Source organism: Tasmannia lanceolata, unplaced genomic scaffold (genome assembly GCF_043159265.1).
Source record: "Tasmannia lanceolata isolate RefF3 unplaced genomic scaffold, GAP_Taslan_0.1 ptg000037l, whole genome shotgun sequence".
In the NCBI taxonomy this organism is placed as follows: Eukaryota; Viridiplantae; Streptophyta; class Magnoliopsida; order Canellales; family Winteraceae; genus Tasmannia; species Tasmannia lanceolata.
In genome coordinates, this window is record NW_027518714.1 from 25,969,547 (window position 1) to 25,991,562 (window position 22,016).

Genomic DNA, 22,016 nt, shown 5'->3' on the forward strand with positions numbered 1-22,016 from the left:
TAATTAATGGAGCCGGGGGCCGAGAAGGTACCTGTAAGGGAGGAGAGGTATCTGGAACAGGAAGCACAGAAGGAGAAGATAAGAGAGACGATGGAGATTGACAGATTACCGGGTCAGGAAGAACAAGAATCGGTAGAGGAAGATCTGAAGAATGAGAGAGAGGGGTCGTATCCGGAGAGCTCAGAAAGAAGGGCCCAGTCTCGAAGAATGAAACATCCGTCGAGACATAGGATCGACGCAACCGAGGGCTATAACAGCGATAACCTTTCTGGGTGCGTGAGTAGCCGAGGAAAATGCATCGTTCAGATTTAGGATCTAATTTATCCAAACCAGATCCAAGATTGTGGACAAAGCAAACACACCCGAATACCCGAGGAGGAAGAGGAAATGACTCATGATGAGGACGTAAAATTGAGAAAGGGGATGAGCCGCCTAGAACCGAGGATGGAAGCCGATTGGCCAGATAGTTAGCAGTGAGAACTGCATCGCTCCAATAAGATTTGGGAACTCACATCTGGAAGAGAAGAGTGCGAGTTCCATCCAATAATGATTACTATTGAGAGGTGTGAGCATAGGAAGATTGATGTAGTATACCACGAGTGGAAAGAAATTTCTCAAAACCAATGGACTTTGAGAAATATTCCATGGCATTATCAGTGCGAAGGCATTTGTGAGTGCAATTAAATTGGTTAGTAGTTTCTGAATGAAAAGTACAAAAAACAGAGAATACTTTTGAGCGATCTTTCAGTAAATAAAGCCAACACATACGTGGATAATCATCAATAAAAATGACAAAATAACGATGTCCAAACACAGATGTAGTCCGCACGAGACCCCATACATCGGAATGCACTGAATCAAAAGGGTGCGAGGCCCGACTAACAGGCCTAGACGGGGTGTTTACCAAGTTCACAGGCCTCGCATGTAAATGGGGTAACAGAAGAAGAAACTATAGATGTCCGTCGCAAACGATCAAGGCTAGGATGTCCAAGACGGCAGTGCCACTGATATGCGTCGCTGGAGCTGTGTAAAATGGTACGAGAAGGGCTACAGTCCAGATGATAAAGCCCATCTATCTCACGGTCTGAGCCAATCGTCCTCCCAGTCAAGAGATCCTGAAACAAGCAGTAAGACGGATAAAATGAGACAGAACAATTGAGATTTTTAGTAAGCTGACTAACTGAGAGTAAATTAAAGGGTGACTTAGGTACTCAAAGAACAGAGGACAATGTAAGTCCAACACGAGGAGAAATATCACCAACACCAGAGATATGAGTGGAGCTCCCATCAGCCAGTGTGATGGACTGATCAGAAAGTGGACGAAATGAATGAAGTATGGAAGAAGTACATGTCATATGATTGGAGGCTCCAGAATCAATGATCCAGGAGCTGGAGCTAGTAAGAAGAGATGCAGGGGAGCTACCTGGCTGAGAAAAAGTCGCAGTCGGGGGATGCCTGGTAGACCTGAGACGTTGTAACTCATCATAGTCAGCACGAGACATAAAAACACCATCAGCCTGAGGCCTAGTGCTGGGCGGAACGGAAACAGAGGAGGTCTCAGAAGAATCTGGTGCAGGGAGGTGTGCGGAGCGGCCAAAACGAGCCTCAGAGGAAGGATGAAGCTCAGGGTGCAAAACATAGCAAGTCTCCATATAGTGTCCCTCACGATTACAATGCGAGCAATATGGATGCAGTCGACCACCACGCCCTGCAGGAAGATCACGTCCACCGCCATGACCACCACAGCCATAGTAACGGCCACGGCCATGACCAAGGTGCCTCCACCCCGAGTAGCACGGTCACCTACGCCATAGGCAGCAGTGGCAGTAATATCAACCGAAGGAGCCGACACAGAGTCACCAAGAGTACATTGCTGGGCACCCAAGTAAACCTCCTGAAGAGAGGGCATCGTGCCAAATCCAAATATCTGCTGACGGAGATGCATGTACTCAGGATCTAAAGTCTCGAGAAACTGAACGACACGTATTTGATCACGCTGCTCCGCGGCCGTAGTCAAATCAGTGGTAAGAGGCATAAGAACATCTAACTGCTGGCAATGGGGAACAAACTGACTGTAGTAGGTCGAGAAATGAGTGTTTTCGCGGTGAAGGTTCATCCACTGAGAATATGTGGAACATATTCGAGAGAGGTTGCCTTTCCCGGAGAAGGTAGTAGCAGTATGATCCCAAACCTGGCGAGCAGTGGGAAGGTGTATCATGGTCCCGAAAATCTCAGGGGACATACTCTGCCAGAGGAGAGTACGGATAAGGGCATCATACTGCTCCCACTTATCGTAAGTGGGATCACTAGAAGGAGCGGGGTCACAACGACGAATAGAAATCTTCCCCCTAGCAATGAGATAGGTCTCCACAACCACTTTCCAATTCAGGTAATTGGAACCATCAAGCCTGACTGTGGTCATGGGAGGAAAAGAACCATCCATCGAAGAAGTCGGAGGGTTATAAGAGGAGGAGGATGGGCGAACCGTAGGAACAGGAGCCACTGGGGGCCGCCCGAGAGAGGGATCCTCAATAGCGGGGCTATCCATGAGTAAATAATCAAAGAGAGAATCAACTGACGACAAGAAACGATTCCGAGGCGGAGAGTAGAGAAATCAATAATGGAGATCGCGGCTCCGAAGAGAGACAAATATAAATAGGGCATGAAAGAAACCCTTGCTGACATGATGAAGACACACAAATCTAGGGATATAAGATCGGAGCCGCGAAAAGAAGACTAAAGTAGGTAAAAGAGATTTAAGCCATTAGGAGAAGAAAGACAGAGAGAAAGTGAGGTTGCGGGATCAGTTTTCTAGGGCATAGAAATGGTTTTTTTTTTTTTTTTTAGGGTACTGTAGCTGGTACTGTAGCGGTGAGGGGAGGCGGTGAGGCAGGTTACTGTAGCAGGGAGTGGAGGAGTTAGGGGAAAGGGAAGAGGGGCAGTGGGAGGAGGAGGAGAAGGGAAGGGAAAGGAAGAGCGTGGGGGGCAAGGATGTTGGGTTAGGGTTAGAGGAGAAGGGAGAAAAGAAGAGGGAGGGTGAGGGGCTGCTATGGGGGTCCCTAGGGAATCCAAACCCTAGGGCTCTGATACCATGTTGAGGAAGAGAATGAGAGAAAGAAATTGTGAATTAGGGAGTCTTCCCCTCACTTATGTATTTATGTATAATGAGAAATGTACAAAAGACGGATATGCCCATAGGCATATGCATACACTAACATGTTTATTGTGCTTTTTTGATGTATGGTCCCTTTTTATGTATTTTTAGTTGTTTGTTGTAGTTCTTTGTAGCAAGCTGGAGTTTCATAGTATATACACTCCAGCTTGTGGGGGAGTGTTGAATAACGTGTAAGGGTAGTTTAGGTATTACTTGAAGTGTTAGGGGTATTGTAGTCTTTGTAAATTGGATGCCCTATTTGGGCCTACATGTACATCATTTACATGAGGAGCTCCCTAGTGGAGACTTCTCATCTTCATTTCTCTTCTTCTTCCTCTCTCTAACCCTAATCTCATTTTTAACACTTCCCAACCTTGCACTTTCAATTCCTCCCACCAGTTTTTTGGCGCAGGTACATTTTCATGTACTATTTTTTGAATATTTGATGCATCCCCAAGAAGGGTTTTACATACTAAATTCAGTCGACGATTAGAAGAAATCCAAACAGTTAGAGATGGAAATCTAATCAAAAGACTAATACATAAGTAAACAATCCCAAAACAGCTCAAAGGAAAGATCTCGGGAAGAATCTAGAGAATATGCTAAAGAACTAATTCGCATGAACAACAAAAAATACACCCAAATTAATAGAAGAGAAAATCCAGATTTGGAAAATCACTTAAAGGTAAATACTCTAAATGCATCCCTAAGCTCCACTCCAAATCTATAAATTCGAAGACGCAGCGAAGAAAAGAGAGCTCTCTCTTTTTCATAAGCAAAATAGAACCCAAAAACCCTAAAATTTGGCAGGATTGACCCCCTATCCATATATGATTTACCGACAAAAAAATAAACAAGGGAATGCTTAGGGATTGTTACCTCATTTTAAACTAAGTAAAAGATCATGGTGAGGCATTGGTCATCCAAAGGACTATCATTTGTCCTAAGGGCACATAAGAGAAAGACTTGTCGTCACCAATATTTTTCACACCAGATGCACTACGAATGAGAAAGTATAGAATATGATTATTTTTGGTGGAAGTTGTGAGAATATCAAATCCCAATACATGGTCGATAAGCTCCAATTGAAGACAGAGAAGCACTATAGGCTACACAAGATTACATGATGTCCCCTCTCAAATGTCTCCTGATTCTGAAACTTGTGAATTTCCTCTCTCAAGTCCTTGAGCATGGAGTGCTTGGACTTGCATCTACTTTCGGTTGCAAGGTTATCTTTCTGCCCACGATTGGAATTCCTAGCCATGCCGGTCATATTGTTAATTCAATTGTGTTGCTGCCCTCTTTTGTTGCTTTTTTACCTTGATCGCTGGATTATATGCTTCATCCAATGACTAAATAAACTTAAATAAAATTTAGTCTCTCTAAGATTGTTTAAGGGTTGGTTTGGTGGGCCATGGTCCCCATGCGTGCCAATCCTTGGTGGGCCAGGGCTCACACATGCATCAATATCTAGAATATTTTTCTCATTTGTCATATGTGACATTCACTGTTTCAGGCCACTATTTGCTAGTAGCTTACTGGGCGTCTTAAGGACTCTTCTAGATCAGACGCGACAGGATGATATGCGCATTCTGGGTTGCAATACCCTTGTTGACTTTATAAATAGCCAGGTAAATATCTGAATTTATGGAGTTAATTTTATAGAATGTCAAAAAGTTTTATTTTAATGGCTAGAATGTCAAGAATTATTTGATATCATATGGTATAAATAACAACATGGCTCATTTAATTTGTGATAATTAAATGGTAAAAGTATTTTTTTTCTCTACAAAATGATTCATGCAAATTGTTCAAAAAAGAAAAAAAAAACTGATTCATGCTATGTTACCGATGTAGACAGATAGCACATACATGTTCAATTTAGAAGGCCTTATACCAAAGCTTTGTGAACTGGCTCAAGAATTAGGAGAAGATGAAAGAGGGCTCCGTTTGCGTTCAGCAGGGTTGCAAGCTCTTGCCTTCATGGTATGATTTATTTATTGCTTTAGAGGCATCTTTTTCTGTCATTTTTCTTTTGCCCTTTGACATTCATGTGCTTTTCATTTTGTTTTTACTATTTGCATGATGCTACATAGAGTGTCATATAATTGTTTTCGTAAAACTCCAGTTATTCTAATCACTCAATCATAGTACCGTTGGATCATGGAAAATGGTGCTTTTTTTTGCCTGGAGTATTGCAGGATGGAAAATGTTTTCCTGATTTTATATGGATTGGAATCATAACAAGGGTGCATGGATGTTGATGCAGTCATGGGAAAGATTTTCGCACTCTAAACAGCTCCAGATTTTGCCCGGGCGGTCCAAAAATTTCAGATCGGATGTAATCTGCAATAAGAAATTCTAGAGCATTAAAGGCAATACAGAAACCACGCAATCCTGAAACCATACGTAGGCAAACATAGGGAAGAGCTTTGCGATGTAAGTTAGAATAATTCCAGAAAATAGAAAACATACACCCAAATAGTAGAATGAAGAGTCAATGTATTATTAGAAGGGTATATATCAAAATCCAACACCGATAGGTTTCAATTCAAGTCAAAGCTCTAGGGGATTGAAAACCCTAAGCAAAGAACCAATTTCTTTTCAAATAAGATAAAACATGATATCGTAGGATTCGTGCCCCCCACCCCCACCATACACACTCTCACACACCCTTTCCCCCTTTCATTTCACTAAAAACCACACTAAATGAAATGGGTAAAGAATAAAATACCCTTAAAGAATAACTAAACTTGCTTTTTAAAGTAACTCTAAGGTGGTAGAAGTAAATACCTAAGGATTTTAAAATAATATATAAGCTTAAGTCATGAATAATTACACAATATGTGCCATTAATAATAGTGGGTCCTATCATAACACACCATATCATTCTATTCTTAGAGTAGCTAAATAACCACTTCATTTATGCTCATTTGCTTGCTGTGATTTCTTTTGAAATAAAACAAAAAAAATGTTGAGTCCTCTCATAACACACCATAACATTCTATTCTTAGAATAGTTAAATAGCTACTTCATTTATACACATCAATATGCTATGATTTCTTTTGAAAAAAAAAAAAAAAGGTGATTTCTTTTGAAATAAAACAAAAAAAGGTGTTTGGGAAGTGAAGCATTAGATGTTGCTGCTAAAGAATTTTGGATTATATTTGGACTTTTTTATGATGATATCTTGATAGCCTGCATTTCTTTTGCCAGTATACGTCCATGAGAATTTGAAATTCTTGACTAGTTATTAGAACTCTTGCTTCAAACTGGGTATGTAATTACACCGCTACGTCTAACAATATCAAACTTGTACAATACCATAGGATTAGGGGATCGAGTTACCCCATATTTATACAAGAAACTGAAATTTCGGCCATGGCCAACCAAAATTTCGGCCAAAATTCTGTAAAAAATAAAAAGAAATAGTATTTTATCTAAATTGCCGAAATTTCCAAAATTCCGACCAAAATTTTGTACATTTCGGCAATTTCGGTTTCGGTACATTTCGGTTTTGGTCTTGACCAAAATCCCAAATTTCAGACCGAAATTTTGGATTTCGGTCGAAATTTAAAACCATGTTTATACATGGGGCATCCTCCATTTTGTCCAACAAATAGGAGTGTTCATTATTCGGTTATAGCTGAAATAACCTACGGAACCAAATTTGTTCGGTTATTTCGGTTCGGTTATTTAGTGCGGTTTCAGTTGTGGTTTTTACAAGCTTCGATTATTCAGTTTCAGGTTCGGTTTTGGTAAAAAAAATCGGTGTAACCGAAAACCGAATTTCGAGGGAGAACATACCAATTAATTTCATAATAACGACGAAAGTGCATCTTGAAATTCAGTTGATTTGTTTTTTCGGTTTAGAACAGTGTTGATCAGGCAAATCCTCATTTAATTCGATTTTAACTGAAATAACCGAATAACCGAAATCATTATTCGGTTTTTGTTTTTCCTGTTTTTAGAGAGTCCAGTTTAAGTTTCTGTTGGTTAAAATAGGTAACTGAAATGCAATCGATTAGTTCGGTTCTGTTATAACCGATTGAACACCCCTAGTGACAAACATCCAACAGTCAAATATCTGTTTGATGTCTCACTAGGGATGTTATTTTCACACCTAATGGGGGCAATGTACACATCATATCAATGGTGAAAGGTACTGTTTCTTGGCTACAAAGATCCTTGGTTCTTCTCTCGCAGATTCAGTTAAATATTCAACTTCTCTTCTATTTTTTTCATCTCTTGGTTGTTCCTCCTGCTTAATTGGTACCATATGTCTCTGTATTTCTGCCTGAAGTGTTTTTTTTCGACAAATCCTTCTCCTTCCTGTCTGAGAAACTTGGATTATATTGAACTTTATATTTATCCACTTTGTAAAGATAACAGTAGCTATACTATTTAGTCACACTATTATGTGTTTCTCATGAATTATCTCTAAGAACAAGCCATTTTACTCTGTCTTTCAGATCTGTACTTGTCAGTTGATTTTATAGTTATCCTCAAATTTATCTGTTAGCAGTAGGCACATTTGTCTTTTTTTGTGTATAATTTGTGCTTTTCCGTTGTATCCCTAGGTGTGGTTCATGGGCGAGTACTCTCATATATCAATGGACTTCGATGATGTAAGTCTTTTTTCCTTTATATTGTTCTCCATATTTTAGTGCTATAGATGTTTATGTAAATGTTAAAACTCATATCTTTAGTTTGAAGAGATAGATCTCAATTCATAACAAGCCAGTTGGTTATATCTCAATATACTCCAACACAACTCAAGATTGATTCTATTACTTTTGTTGATAATTATACTACTTCTAGTTTCTGTTGATAATTATACTCGCACAACGTGGCTGTATCTTATGAAGACAAGGGATGAATTACCTCAGATTGTTACATGATTTCATCAATTAATTCTCACACAGTTTTAAAAGAAATAAAGTGTTTCATTCTGACAATGCACGGGAATAATTTTGAGGGGAGCTACAGTGCTACTTGAAGATGCATGACGCAATTCATCAAAGTACATGTCCATATACACATCAACAAAATGGTGTGGCAAAAAGAAAGAACCATCATCTTTTGAGGTTGCTTGAGGATTGTCATTAAGTTTTGCACTACCAGATAAGTATTAGTCGGATGTTGTATGACTACAGCTCACATAGTCATTCGCCTTCTCTCGGATACTCCAGTTGTCATACGTTGAGTTCCTCATGGGATAAACTAGATCCTAAAGTTGTTAGGGATATGTTTGTGAGTTATTCTCCTATTCATAAGGGGAATATCAGTTTGGATCTGTTGTATGGGCAGAAGTTTATCATCATGGATGTTTCCTTTGTTGAGTCTATTCCGTAATTCTCTGGTCTTCAATCCTCTCTTCAGGGGGAGTTGGGAGAGTTCTTGGTTTAAGAGAGACCTACCCCGATGGCTGTTGAACCAACTACTACCCCTTCTACTAGTTTGAATGAGCATGGGGAGAAGGAATTACTTATCTACTCAAAAATGTTACGTCCAAGTGGAGATCCTCCAGCTGAGCAGACAACCCAGTTTGGGCCCTAAGCATCAGTGTGCCTTGCATCCACTTTTTAACTTTGTGTCTTATGCTGTCCATTTTTTCCTATAGAGTTTTTTTGTCTTTCTGTGTCCTTTGTATCTCTTCCCTACCGGTTTACTGAGGCAGTGGCCAATCCTAAGTGGCAACAAGCTACGAATGATGAAATGAAGGCTTTAATAAAGAATAGAACTTTGGAATTAGTGGACTTGCCAAATGGAAATAAGCATGTGGGGTGTAAATAAGTGCACGCAGTCAAACACAATGCCGATAGTTCAATTACAAGATACAAAGCTCGGCTGGTTGCGAAAGGATTCGCGCAGAAGTTTGGAATAGATTACATGGAAACATTTTCTCCTGTCACGAAGATGAACTCTATCCAAGTTCTTTTATCTCTAACAGTAAAGTTGTCTTGGGAGCTTCACCAATGGGATGTCATGTAACGACCCGGATTTGGGGCAAATTTTTAGACATATTTTTTGTTAAATTCCAAAATCCCAAAATTCGAATCGCTACCCAGAAAGGGAACCAAGCGGACTCAAATGGAAACCCAATGCAACTCACAAAGTAAAGACACTTTGCCCGACAAGGCCAAATGACCAAACACTATTTCCTTGATCCCTTTGGCTCCCTTATTTGTGTTCATGTCATTATGTCAACCTACAAAAACTGTAGTAACTGAGTCGGAACGAGCTGAACAAGATCCCTTAGTGGGCTCACATAATAAAAGTGCACAATAATGAAATTGTATTATAACAATGATCCTTATGTCAATGAATAGAATAGGCTACAACTTGAATAGAGATATGGAAATTGAAATAAGAGTACGAGTACGATAGTCAAAAGACATGAGAACAAACAAAGAATATATCAATGGATCATAGTAGAGATAAATAACGCGCGAATCAAAACCCGTTACAGGTGGAAAAAACAGAGATAGGTACTGGAAAAAATATCACATCATATACGAAAGTATACGGTCTCAAATCTGAATCATCATATGTATATATCCCAAGTCATCATCACCTGGCCGAAGCGGGTGGAAGTATAGGTCTTTATATATATATATATACCACGCATATATATAGGTCAATAATGTTACCATACAGCGACAAAGAGTATATACATAAGATCATACTTTTTTTTTCAATTCAAATCTTTTCAAAACTCTCTTTTTTTCTTTGAAATTACATGGTACAAAAATATAATACATGAACATAGGGAACATAACTATAATATCAAAACCATTAAAGGAACCATTATTATGAGAGTCCACTATCACTTGCCTAGAATTTTTGAATATGGGGAAGTTGAAACATCCCTAAGTGAGAATGTGATGGAAATCAACTCGAAGACGAAAAACCAATCAATGCAAAACCATAACTTTTTTTCCTTTCTCCTCCCCTCTTTCTTTCCTTTTCCTTAAATTTTTAGGTGATTAAAACAACCAAAGATAGGTTTATTTATAAACTTAGCCTAGAGTTTTATTTCAAGAAGGATTTTAATTATTAGATTCCTAATTATAATACAATACTAACTTAAGAGGGGTGGAAATATCAATATTGGGTTTCCTAGCTTATTATAATATATTATTAGTATTTAGATTATATTAGGTTACTTTTACATTTTATCTTTTTTAAAAGTTGTCTAATAAGACAAAACTTGTAACTATGCCTAATCCTTATAGAAAAAGGGTCATAACTTGCTCAAATCATGTCTGAATCGTTAAATCTTGGGTCTATTGGATAGGTATTCGAAATACCCATCTACTGAGACCAAAATCATGTCGAACGGACAAGATTTGATACCCCAAAAAAAGGTTATACTAAAGTGACTAAAATACACTACGACCGTCTATTTTTAAGATCGTTTAATCTAATGCAAGATGGGAAATACACAAGAATCTTACAGATTGGGGATCGATCCAATATCAAATTTACATATCCTACGGTCCGAAAACTCAAAATCGAAGATCTAGCCGTTAATCTTTGATCGAAAGATCTACGACCTAGATTTAATTAGGATTTGTATCTTTATAGACTCTTGTTGGGAGCGGGTCATTACATGTCAAGAATTCATTTTACGCGGTAATTTATAGGAAGAAGTCTATATGTCTCCTCATCCAAGGTTAAAGTTCCCAAATGCTGACAGTGACGTCTGCAAGTTGAACAAGTCTATATATGGATTGAAGTAGTCTCCTTGAGCTTAGTTTGAAGGGTTTAGCCAGGCTGTGAAGAGATTTGGTTACTCATAAAGCCTTGCCGATCATACATTGTTTATTAAGAGTGGTTCTCTATCTCATAGTGTATATGGATGATATTGTAGTAACTGAAATTAACACCTCAAAAATTTGTCAATTGAAGGTATTCTTAGCTGTTGAGTTCAAGATTAAGGGTCAAAGAAGGGTATTTTTATTTCTCAGATGAAATATGCCTTGGACTTACTCGAGGACCCTAGGAAGCTGGGATCTTGATGTAATAAGAAGCAGTTTGTGGTTGCTAGGTCTGGTACAGAGGCAGAATACCGTGCTATGACCATGGGGTGACTGAATTACTTTGGTTATGGCTCCATTTAAGAGAGTTATATGTTCCTGTTCAATATCCTATGCAACTATATTGTGACAATCCAGATGCTCTTAACATAGCATATAATCTCGTTCAACATGATCCAACAAAGCACATTGAAGTGGATAGACACTTCATTCGTGAGCATTGTTTGTCTGAAGAGATTTGTCTTCCCTTTATTCTTACTAGTCAACAACTTGCAGATGCCTTGGCAAAAGGTGTTATAAAGTCTCATTTTGGTTTTATTTTATCCAAGCTGAGCATGATTGATATTATTAAAGTATAAAAGATTAAATACTACCTTTCTCCAACAGCTTAAGCTTTTGGAGAAGTTAGTAAGTTAACATGGTATCAGAGCCAAAGGTCTCGAGTTCAAACCTCCTGGATAGCAAAAATCCACATGCAATGGTCGGCCCAAAGTAAGACCACATGTACCACGTGTTTGCCAAGTGGGCCACACGTGCGGGGGAGTATTAAAGTATAAAAGATTAAATACTACCTTTCTCCAACAGCTTAAGCTTTTGGAGAAGTTGGTAAGTTAACAGATATCTATGCTCAGCTTGAAGGGAAGTATAGGAAATAAATTTATTTGGGGGTATTTGTCTCTTTTAGATTCATTAAGTGTTGAATATAATACAGAGGAATAGCCCATCGTGGAGTTCTAAAATCTCAATTTGGTTTTATTTAATCCAAGCTAAGCATGATTGGTTTTTATGCTCAACTTGATGGGGAGTATAGGAAATAAATGTATTTGTGGGGTATTTATGCCTTTTTCACTTTCATTTAGTATTGGATATAAAACAGAGAAATAGCCCATCATGGGATCTATTCCATTCTCTCTTATCTTCTTCTCTCTATTTCTCTACTGCTTTTACTGCTACAACTTCTTGAATTCATTTGGTACTTTGGGTTTCCTAATTTCTCTCTCCGTTTCTTCACTTCCTTCTAGTTCCTAATTGCAAAAGAAACTAGGAAAGACAACTTTTGATTTTCCTCGTTTGATTTATTTTCATTTTAGATTTTAGATTTAGGATTTTGGTTTCTGATTTTCTAGTCATGAAACTATGAAACTATTCTTAATAGAACCCTAATTAACATTTGACATAGCGAGTTAGTAAGAATTTTATCTTTTTTTTAACTTCATAGTAAGAATTTATTAAGTAAATAATTGTCTACTTTTAGTATGAAATTGAACTGCAGTTTACTTTTGGACTTCTAGTTCTTGTAGTTGATAGAATATAAATAGACATAGACAGGACAGTCTTGACAGGCTCTCTTGTACAATTGAAACATTATAAATTTACGTTAAAATTATCGGAACATAAATATTTATGAAACAAAACATGCCAAAAATGAGTAAACATAAAAGTACATAGGATTATTTGTGGAAACCATCGGTGATGGACATATGGCCTGTTTTTCATACCATCTATGGGAAAAATAAAAGAAAAAAGCAGGCATATTGAATAATAGCAACACCTATCAGATATCGTCAAATATCCTCAATAAATTTCAGGTTGGCCACATGCAGATACATATACTGCTTACTAGTGTTTGGAACCTTCCTATTAAATATTAATTCAATTTGTGATTGTTTTATGGAATTTCTTTATAATATTAAGTTTTTTTAGTGGTATTATATTATTATCTTATAACTCACAATAGGTTGGAAGGTTTCTTTTTCTTCGGATTGTAGGGTAATATTTCATTACATCCATGCTTTTCTTTTGACCTGAGACAGATAATCTCAGTGACCTTGGACAATTATGAGGTTTCTCAATTGAGCTCAGAAAATTCCAAGCAGGATGTTGAGTACTCTCGGCCCCAAGAGCATCAGGTGCCAGTCGATACCATTGCCACAGTGTAAGGCCTGCCATTTAAAGTCCGTCTCTTTCGTTTTTCATTGCTTTTCGAAAACACATCATTTGCTTCTTAATTACTTTTGGCAGGGATGTTTCCAAAAGTCCCATTTATTGGTCAAGAATTTGCTTGAACAATATGGCCACACTAGCGAAGGAGGCAACTACTGTCCGCCGCGTTTTGGAACCTCTATTCCGTAATTTTGATACTAGGAATCATTGGTCTCCTCAGAAAGGACTTGCTCGTTCCATTTTAGCTGATATGCAATTGTTGATGGAAAAATCAGGTGAATTTCACCTCTGACCTTCTATCTCTCTGTCACATAAACTCCTCATTGGATTATTTATCATCTCATGGATTGTGATAGACAAGTTTGTGTAAGAAGCCCTTATGTTAGTAATAACTAATGTCTTTGAACCTGCAGGAGAGAACACCCATTTGTTGTTATCAATCCTGGTCAAACACTTAGATCACAAAAATGTCATCAATCACGCTAGCATGCAAATTGATATTGTTAACATTGCCGCACATCTCGCTCAGAACTCAAGGCTGAAGGCTTCGGTAGCTATAATTGCTGCAATAAGTGACCTGATAAGACATTTGCGTAAATGCATGCAGTTTTCCATTGAGACATCAAACATGGAAAATGATACCCATAAGTGGAATTCTGCTCTTCATTGTGCTTTAGAGAAGTGCCTCGTACAGCTCTCGGAAAAGGTTTATCATGCCCTCTCTACTCATTCACCTGTTTTTTTTGGAACTTACAATGACAATTGGCAATGTTTTCTTGAAGTTGCACAAGTTCTACTTAAGGGTCCACCTCTTCTTTGGAATCTCATGTTTCCTACACCTTTGAGTCATAGAATAGCTTGTTTCCTGCTTTTTGTCCCTGCTCCTATGATTTAGCCGACACTTTGAATTTATTACCGACACACACGCGTGTCCACAGTTGTTGACACTCCTTTGGACACTTTTAAAGGTACTAGAAGTGTTAGACTTAACGTGGGCGTGCAGACACGTTTTTGTACCATGTCAAGTGTGACATTCTGTTTTATTATTGAATATTGTGTTTTCCCCTTTTATTATTAAGCCTTCTTGTATTATAAACTCTCCTTTTAGCTCTTCTTTAACTAATATTTGTTGTTATATCTCCTCCCTTAAACCTAAAACCCTAAAAAGGCTTTTATTCCAATACTATATTCACTGCATCATGTTAATTTGTTAAATGGATATCATATTTATATTATTACAAATTGTGATTGTAAAAAGTAATTTTATATGTATGTATGTGTTGCCATTCCTAGTTTTTTAGATGATGCCTTGTCCGACAACTCGTATCCGTGTTGAAACTTGACACACAAATCCGTATTTACAAATCATGATTGTATACTTTTGTATTTTAGCTGTGTCCCCGTTTCTAAATTTTGGAGGTTTGCCGTGTCCCACACGCCGTGTCCGTGTTGACACACGACACTTGTGTCCGTGTCCACAAATCATAGTCTACTTTGGCACCCCTGTTTCCTGATGCTTCTTGTAAATAAGGTTTTCCGTCAATGAGTTTTTGAAATGCAGCCTTTGGTTGACTATCTGCTTGACTATGAGAAGGCTTGTCTTCCAATTCTTAAGCATATTAGGTGTCATTCACATGTGTGATAATACTTCCAATTAATATTTAATTTCTTTATCCAAGAATGAAATTTGAACATGTCGAAACTAAATTGCGAAAGAGATCAGCACTTTCCTAACAGAGGCAAGCTTCTGGATGTGTCCTTATTTATTCTAAACTCATAAATACCAAATTGACAGGTTGGCGATGTGGGACCTATTCTTGATATGATCGCTGTGGTACTGGAGAACATCCCGAGTACTCCTATCGTGGCCAGAACGACTCTTTCTGCTGTTTATCGTACTGCACAATTAGTATCATCTGTGCCTAATCTATCATATCATAAGAAGGCAAGTTCTTTCTTTCATCAACTTTCCACTTGGTCATATATATATATATATCTGTGTGTGTGTGTGTGTGTGTGTGTGTGTGTGTGTGTGTGTGTGTGTATGAGGAAAAGGATTGTACACCCGAGTGTACCAAGCTTATGGTACGCTCGAGTGCCCAATCACATGTGGGCCCACTTTGTTAGCATGATCCAAAGCATTCATTTGAAAGGCCCTTACATAGATGGGGTGTGTACCAAAAATCAGCTCCATAGGATCATCCTAACCTATCCATTTGTGGAGGTCAAAATGGACTGAGTTGACACATGTCCACAAATCTGCCCATTTTTGCCCTCCACTTTTGGAGGGGTTAGGATGATTCAATGGAGCTGATTTTTGGTACACACCCTATCTATGATAGGGCCTTGCAAATGAATGCTTTGGATCACCACAAAAAATGTGGGACCCATGTGATTGGGCACTCGAGCGTACCATAAGCTTGGTACGCTCGAGCGTACAATCCTTTTCCTATATATATATATATATATATATGAGGAAAAGGATTGTGAGCTTGAGCGCACCATCCTTATGGTGCGCTTGAGCTCTCAAACCCATGTGGCCCACATTGTTAGGATGATCCAAAGCATTCATTTGAAAGGTCCTTACATAGATAGGGTGTGTACAAAAAATCAGCTCCATAGGATCATCCTAACCCATCCATTTGTGAAGGTCAAAATGGACAGACCACAAATCTGCCCTTTTTGCCCTCCACTTTTGGAGGGGTTAGGATGATTCAATGGAGCTGATTTTTGGTACACACCCTATCTATGATAGGGCCGTGCAAATGAATGGTTTGGATCCTCACAGAAATTGTGGGACCCATGTGATTAGTGCACTCAAGCGCACCAACACATTCCTCTATATATATATATATGTGTGTGTGTGTGGGACTTGCTAGGAAATTTCAGAAAAAAGCCATTTCACAGCTCACTATATATATATATATATATATATATATATATGTGTGTGTGTGTGTGTGTGGGACTTGCTAGGAAATTTCAGAAAAAAGCCATTTCACAGCTCACTTTTTTCAGGAGAGAACAGCCACAAGATAACAGATTTTGTCTTATTCATCTGATCATATTATAGTGCATTTCAGGCTTTTCCAGAAGCTCTATTTCACCAGTTGCTCTTAGCAATGTCCCACCCTGATCATGAAACGCGGGTTGCTGCCCACCGTGTCTTCTCTGCCGTGCTTGTGCCATCACTTGTTTGTCCTTGGTCAATTCCATATTTTTCAGTGCCATCTAAGGGATACAATCATTGTAAAACACTTTCTATATCGCTATCGGGCTTCTCTTCTCCATCGACCATTATGGAGAAGGTAGGAAAAGAAAGCTTTTCTGTGCTGGATGCATCTCAAGAAAGCGAAGACGAATCAGATGCCACTAATGGAGGGATGAGAGGGAATTCGGAGACCAATAATGTGGAGGACCGAAGTAAAGAGCTAACCTCTTTTCGATTGAGTAGTCACCAAGTTGGTCTTCTGCTTTCATCGATTTGGACTCAGGCAACATCCTCTGAAAATACTCCTGCAAATTTTGAGGCAATGGCCCACACTTATAACCTTGCATTAATGTTTTCTCGAGCAAAGGTGAGGTTTCATGTTGCATTAATATCTAAAATTGCATTCAGCATTTGTATCTAAATCATTGTACATTTATTTTCGTTCCTTTCTTTTCCAATTTTAATGCATTTTTGAGAATAGTATTAGTATGGAACTGCTGGTACCAAATTTTCCTATCACATAGCCTGACGCTTTATGCAATGCTGTGTGAACTGTACCCCCCTGTTTGGATACGTGGATTTCAGAATTCTGGATTTTAGTTTGAAAGCGGTGTAAAATTCTGAATTTTACAATGGAAGCAGGTTGCAGATGTGGGGGAAGTAGGTTGCAGATGTCTAAAATCCACGTATCCAAACGTTTTTGGTCCTTTGTTTTGTTTAGCTCAGATGTTCATGGATTCAAACAATCTATGCCACTTAGGGCCTGTTTGGATTGCAAGAAAAACATTTTGTGATGAAATTTTTTTCCTAGGAATTTTTTTTCGACAATTTAGAGGACAGTGATAAATTTTAGGGACATCATCATAAATTAAAGGTCCTTGTAAATAACACTTGAAATGCAGTGTTTAAAGTCATTTTTTTTTTGTTTGCAGTCAAACAATGGAAAAGCATGACATTTTGGAAAAGTTTTTCTTTTCCAAGCTTTTACAAATGTTCCTGCAATCCAAAGAGGGCCTTACTTCCAAGATTCGAATCTGGGAGATTGGCTCATGTAGCACAACAATCTTTCCTATCCGGTTTAGGATGAATTCCCAGCCCGTAAAAGTGATGGAATGACATTTTTTCTATAGGTTATATTGAAGTTTGACCTTAATACCATGCTGATGTAGGACCGGGACGCGAAGTAGAAGAAAGGGAAGAGAAATAAAAGAAAGGGGGGAAAAGAGAAGAAGAGAGAAGAATAGGGGAAGAAAAGAAGAGCAGAAGAAGAAGAAGAATAGAAGAGAAGACGAATAGGGGAAGAAGAGAATAGAAGAAGAAATTTGGGAGAGAAGAAGAGAGGAAATTAGAGGGAGGGTGTCCAGGGGGAATTGGGGGCTAATATACCTTAAATATAAGGTGATAAATACTTATAATGAATAAGGGGGATTTCTTTTACTTTTTTTTTGCTCGATCAACAGAACCCAATTGGGTTTTCTTTGTTCTGAAGAAATAGAAACCGTTTCTTTGTTACTTTGATGCTCCGGCGAAGGGTTGTCGGATTCCGGTGATGAAGCTCCGGCAAAGAGGGTTGTTGGATTCCGGTGATGGCGTCTCTGAGAACAATTTTTTTTTCTTGCAACTCTTCAGGGCTAGGGCTGAAAATAAGGGGGGCTGTTATTGGAAGAGATGAAGATGGGTTTAGGCTTAGGGCTGAGAATTCTGGATATAAAAGATGAGGAGGTTGGGGTTTAAAAGTCTAGGATTTGATTTGACGAGGGTTTGGTAGGTTTTAAGGTTAGGAAAAGATGGATGTAGGGAAGAAGCTTGCTATTGTGGCTTTCAGGTGATATTACAAGGAGAAGAGATGGGTTATTTAAAAGAGATTGGTTGATTGATTGGTGGGTTTAAAAGAGACTGCTCCTTGTGATGTGCTGGTTCCTCAACCCAAAAATCTGGGTATTGCAGTTGGGGTTTAGGCAAAAAGGATGGACGGATGGTTGGGCTGGGAGGGTAGGAGGGTGATTTTTAGGAAGAGGGTGGGATTGGCCAAGGGAAAAAAAACACAAAAAACTGATTCAGATGATGTTTGGGGTGAATTTCCTGCGATTTACCGGTTGATCTTTTCACATAAACTTGGATCCTTAAGCTCTGATACTAATTTTGATGTAGGACCGGGTAGAGAAATAGAAGAACGGGGAGAAAAGGAGAAGACGAATAGAATAGGAGGAGAAGAATAGAAGAAGACGAAATTAGGGGAGAAGAGAAGATGAATAGAAGAAGGAGAAGAAACCTGTAGAGGGGAGAAGCCAATCAATCTTTATTCAATAATCATCAAAGTTTTTAATAAAGCTGTAAAGAGGCCTATAAATAGGCAATTAACAACCTAAAAGATAGAAACCTACTAAAATAAAAATTCCTAAAAGACTAAACTTCCTAATTCTAAATAACATGAAAAATAAAAGCCTAAAAACTAAATAACATGAAAAATAAATCCTAATGGGCAAATATGCCTCTTATTTGGCCTATTATCTGCATCACATGCGCTTGAGTTTAGGGTGCTTGATGGTATCACTGCTAGGGTTAAGGCAAATTAAGGATAGAAAAAGTTGAGACTCTGACTAAATGATTCCGTCATTTGTGAAGTATTAAGTATAGTTTTCCATTGAATTGCTCAGCATTTCAATGATTTTAACTTTTAGAGAAATCAAATGGCCATCAAGTCACATTCTGGTTGCTTTATTTAGACTGTCAGCTCCTTATTATCATGGCAGTTCTGCTCCTTGCAAAACAACTTAGAGGGATGATACCGGTGAAATTCAACTATGTAATGGAACACACACACCTCCCCCCCCCCCCCTTCAAAAAAAAAAATCCATTGCTTAGAGAGTTAAAAATTACCTTCATATGGAGAGATTTAGAAAAAATAAAAAGGACCTTCATATGGTTTCATTGACTTGGAGAAAGCGTATGATAGGTTCCCAGGAGTGGTATGTGGTGGGTCCTTGAAAGGAAAAAAAGTTCCTACTAAATATGTTGATATGATTAAGGATAGGGGTGCAAGTTTGGCCCTGTCAGCCCTGACCCGCCCTGAGCCCGAACAGGGTCAAGGCTGGATTTTCCAACCCTGTGGGTGGGTCAGGGTTCACTTTTTAGACCCTGACTCAGGTCGGGTCGGGTTGGGTTCTGGGTTATTATAGAATTGAACCATCTGTGCATGTGTCTTTTGCTAATGTTTTCTATTATCTTGGATTGATGTTTCTTTAGATTATTATTATTAATTGTCTCTGTTCCCCGTCATGTTGTTGAATTCATATTGTCTTATTTTGTTCCCTTTCTCTGTTTATTGATCATTTTGTTCTATATGATAAGTGGTTGCTTTATTTTTGGCACTCTTAACAGGTATTTGCACTACGGTCAATTAGGGCCGGCCTTGCAAAATTAGGGCCAATCAGGGCGGGCCAGGGCCATCACTGAGCCCTGTAGGGGGGGCAATGGGTTGAGGTTTTTCGGCCCTGACTCAAGGTCAGGGCGGGTCAGGGCCGAGATAATGGGATCCAGGGTTGGGCTAGGGTTTTGAAAAACCCGACCCTGTTGCAACCCTAATTATGGATATGTACGATGGAGCAGTAACTAGTGTCAGAACTACGGATGGCACGTCTAGTGAGTTTCCAATTACAATAGGACTGCACCAAGGATCAGCTCTAAGCCCCTATCTTTTTACTCTAGTTATGGATGAACTTACGGAAGGTATCCAGGACGAAGTGTCGTGGTGTATGTTATTTGTAGATTATGTAGTATTAATTGACGAAACCAAAGCAGGAGTTAATGCTAAGTTAGAGTTATGGAGAACTACTTTGGAATCCAAAGGTTTTAGACTGAGCAGGACTAACACAGAGTATATGGAGTGCAACTTTAGTAATGTAAGGAGGCAGGGCGAGGATATAGTAAATATGACTGGATATGAGGTACCTAAGATGGATATCTTTCTCTATCTTGGTTCAGTCCTACATAAGGAAGGAGAGATTGAAGAGGATGTTAACCACAAAATAAGAGCAAGTTGGTTGAAGTGGAAGCACGCTTCGGGAGTTCTGTGCGATCATAAAATACCTTCCAAGTTGAAGGGAAAGTTTAATAAGACAGCTTTGAGGCCAGCCATGTTGTACGGCTCAGAATGTTGGGCCACCAAGAAGCAGCATGTGCATAAGATGAGTGTAGCAGAGATGTGAATGCTTAGATGGATGTGTGGCCACACAAGGTTAGATCGAATTAAAAATGAAGACATACGTAAAAAGGTGGATGTGGCACCAATTGAGGAGAAGATGAGAGAGCACCGCTTAAGATGGTTTGGACATATCCAACTTAGGCCTTTGTATGCTCCGGTGAGAAGAGGCGACTCGTGCCAAATTGATGGAGTAAAAAGAGGTAGGGGCAAACCGAAAACAACTTGCGTAGGAACAGTGAGGAAAGATTGGAGGGCTAGGAATATAACAGAGAACATGACCTTGGATAGGATAGAATGGAAGAAATTGATCCATGTATACGAACCCAACTAGTGTCGGGATTAGACTTAGTCAATTTAAGCCGGGTAGATCCTTTCACCTTCTTCATGAAATTTTTCTAAAGGATTCATTAGCCAATCCCAACTAGTTTGGGACAAAGGCTTTAGTTGAGTTGAGTTGAGTTGTATTGCTTGGAGAGTTAAAAATTTCTTCTCTTAAACAGCTATTGGTGATAAATCCAATTTATCATGATTATGGGATTGATTGGTTGACTGTTTTGAGTTAAATCCCTTCCTCTCTCCTCATATATACCCGCTATGGATGCCCTTGATGAACACTAACCGCTGGAGATTTAGGAGAGGCTAGTTTCCGACAAGGAAACCACAGTAGAAAGTGGAAGGGATTTGAAAAAGAAGACACTAACTCCTCTGAATTTTCTCTACATTGAGTATGAAAGATTTCTGGTGTGTCCACACCTGGATTGGAAAATAAGAATTATCTTAAAAATAGGTAGCATCCGCAGAAACAAACTATTTCTATGGAACAAGATTATAAAACCATTTCCTTTTTTTAGTCTGAGTGCACACTAGAAAGACACTTAATTGCATGACGATCCAACTTACCTATGCCTGGACTCAAAGAATGAACATAACAAACACAACCAAACGCTTTAGTAGGAACAATAAACAATAGACTAGTAGGAACTAGAACGGAGTGAGGAGACTTCTCGTGCAAGATGAAGGATGAAATTTGATTCATTAGGTAGCATGCAGTTAACGCTACATGCCCCAATAAATCTTAGGAACGCTCATATTAAATAATAATGTTTGAGCAACTTCAAGGAGATGACGATGTTGACACTCAGCTGCATTTTGTCAAACAAAACAGTAAACAATAATAAAGAAGCTACTCATACGCTTCTTGATTAAGGTTCCTAGAAATTGGTCGAATGTCAAATGCTATTATATTATGCATCCTACAGACCTATTTTTGTGTTGCAATGGTTGGTCTAAGATTTGGTCCTACATCTATAATGCTGACTTTCAGACCAACTTCCACCGTTAATCTTGTAAGGTATTGATCAGTTGTTGTATACATTGGCTGTGTGGTGTCAGAGCCTCAGAGGTCACACCAGCTCGAGATCATGTACTTGTGTCCTAGTATTCGTATTAGTGACTCCTCTCCTT

General features: G+C 38.7%; 1 protein-coding gene across 1 annotated transcript in view; it reads left to right on the plus strand.

Annotated features, from left to right (window-relative positions):
* Positions 1-22,016, plus strand: part of LOC143860165 (ARM repeat superfamily protein) — a 70,801-nt gene that overhangs the window by 34,163 nt on the left and 14,622 nt on the right. The window contains exons 5-12 of the mRNA XM_077370715.1: positions 4,671-4,785; positions 5,012-5,140; positions 7,735-7,782; positions 13,011-13,132; positions 13,219-13,415; positions 13,554-13,846; positions 14,936-15,085; positions 16,221-16,715. Coding sequence (XP_077226830.1) covers positions 4,671-4,785; positions 5,012-5,140; positions 7,735-7,782; positions 13,011-13,132; positions 13,219-13,415; positions 13,554-13,846; positions 14,936-15,085; positions 16,221-16,715 — 1,549 coding nt within the window. The remainder of the gene's footprint in view (positions 1-4,670; positions 4,786-5,011; positions 5,141-7,734; positions 7,783-13,010; positions 13,133-13,218; positions 13,416-13,553; positions 13,847-14,935; positions 15,086-16,220; positions 16,716-22,016) is intronic.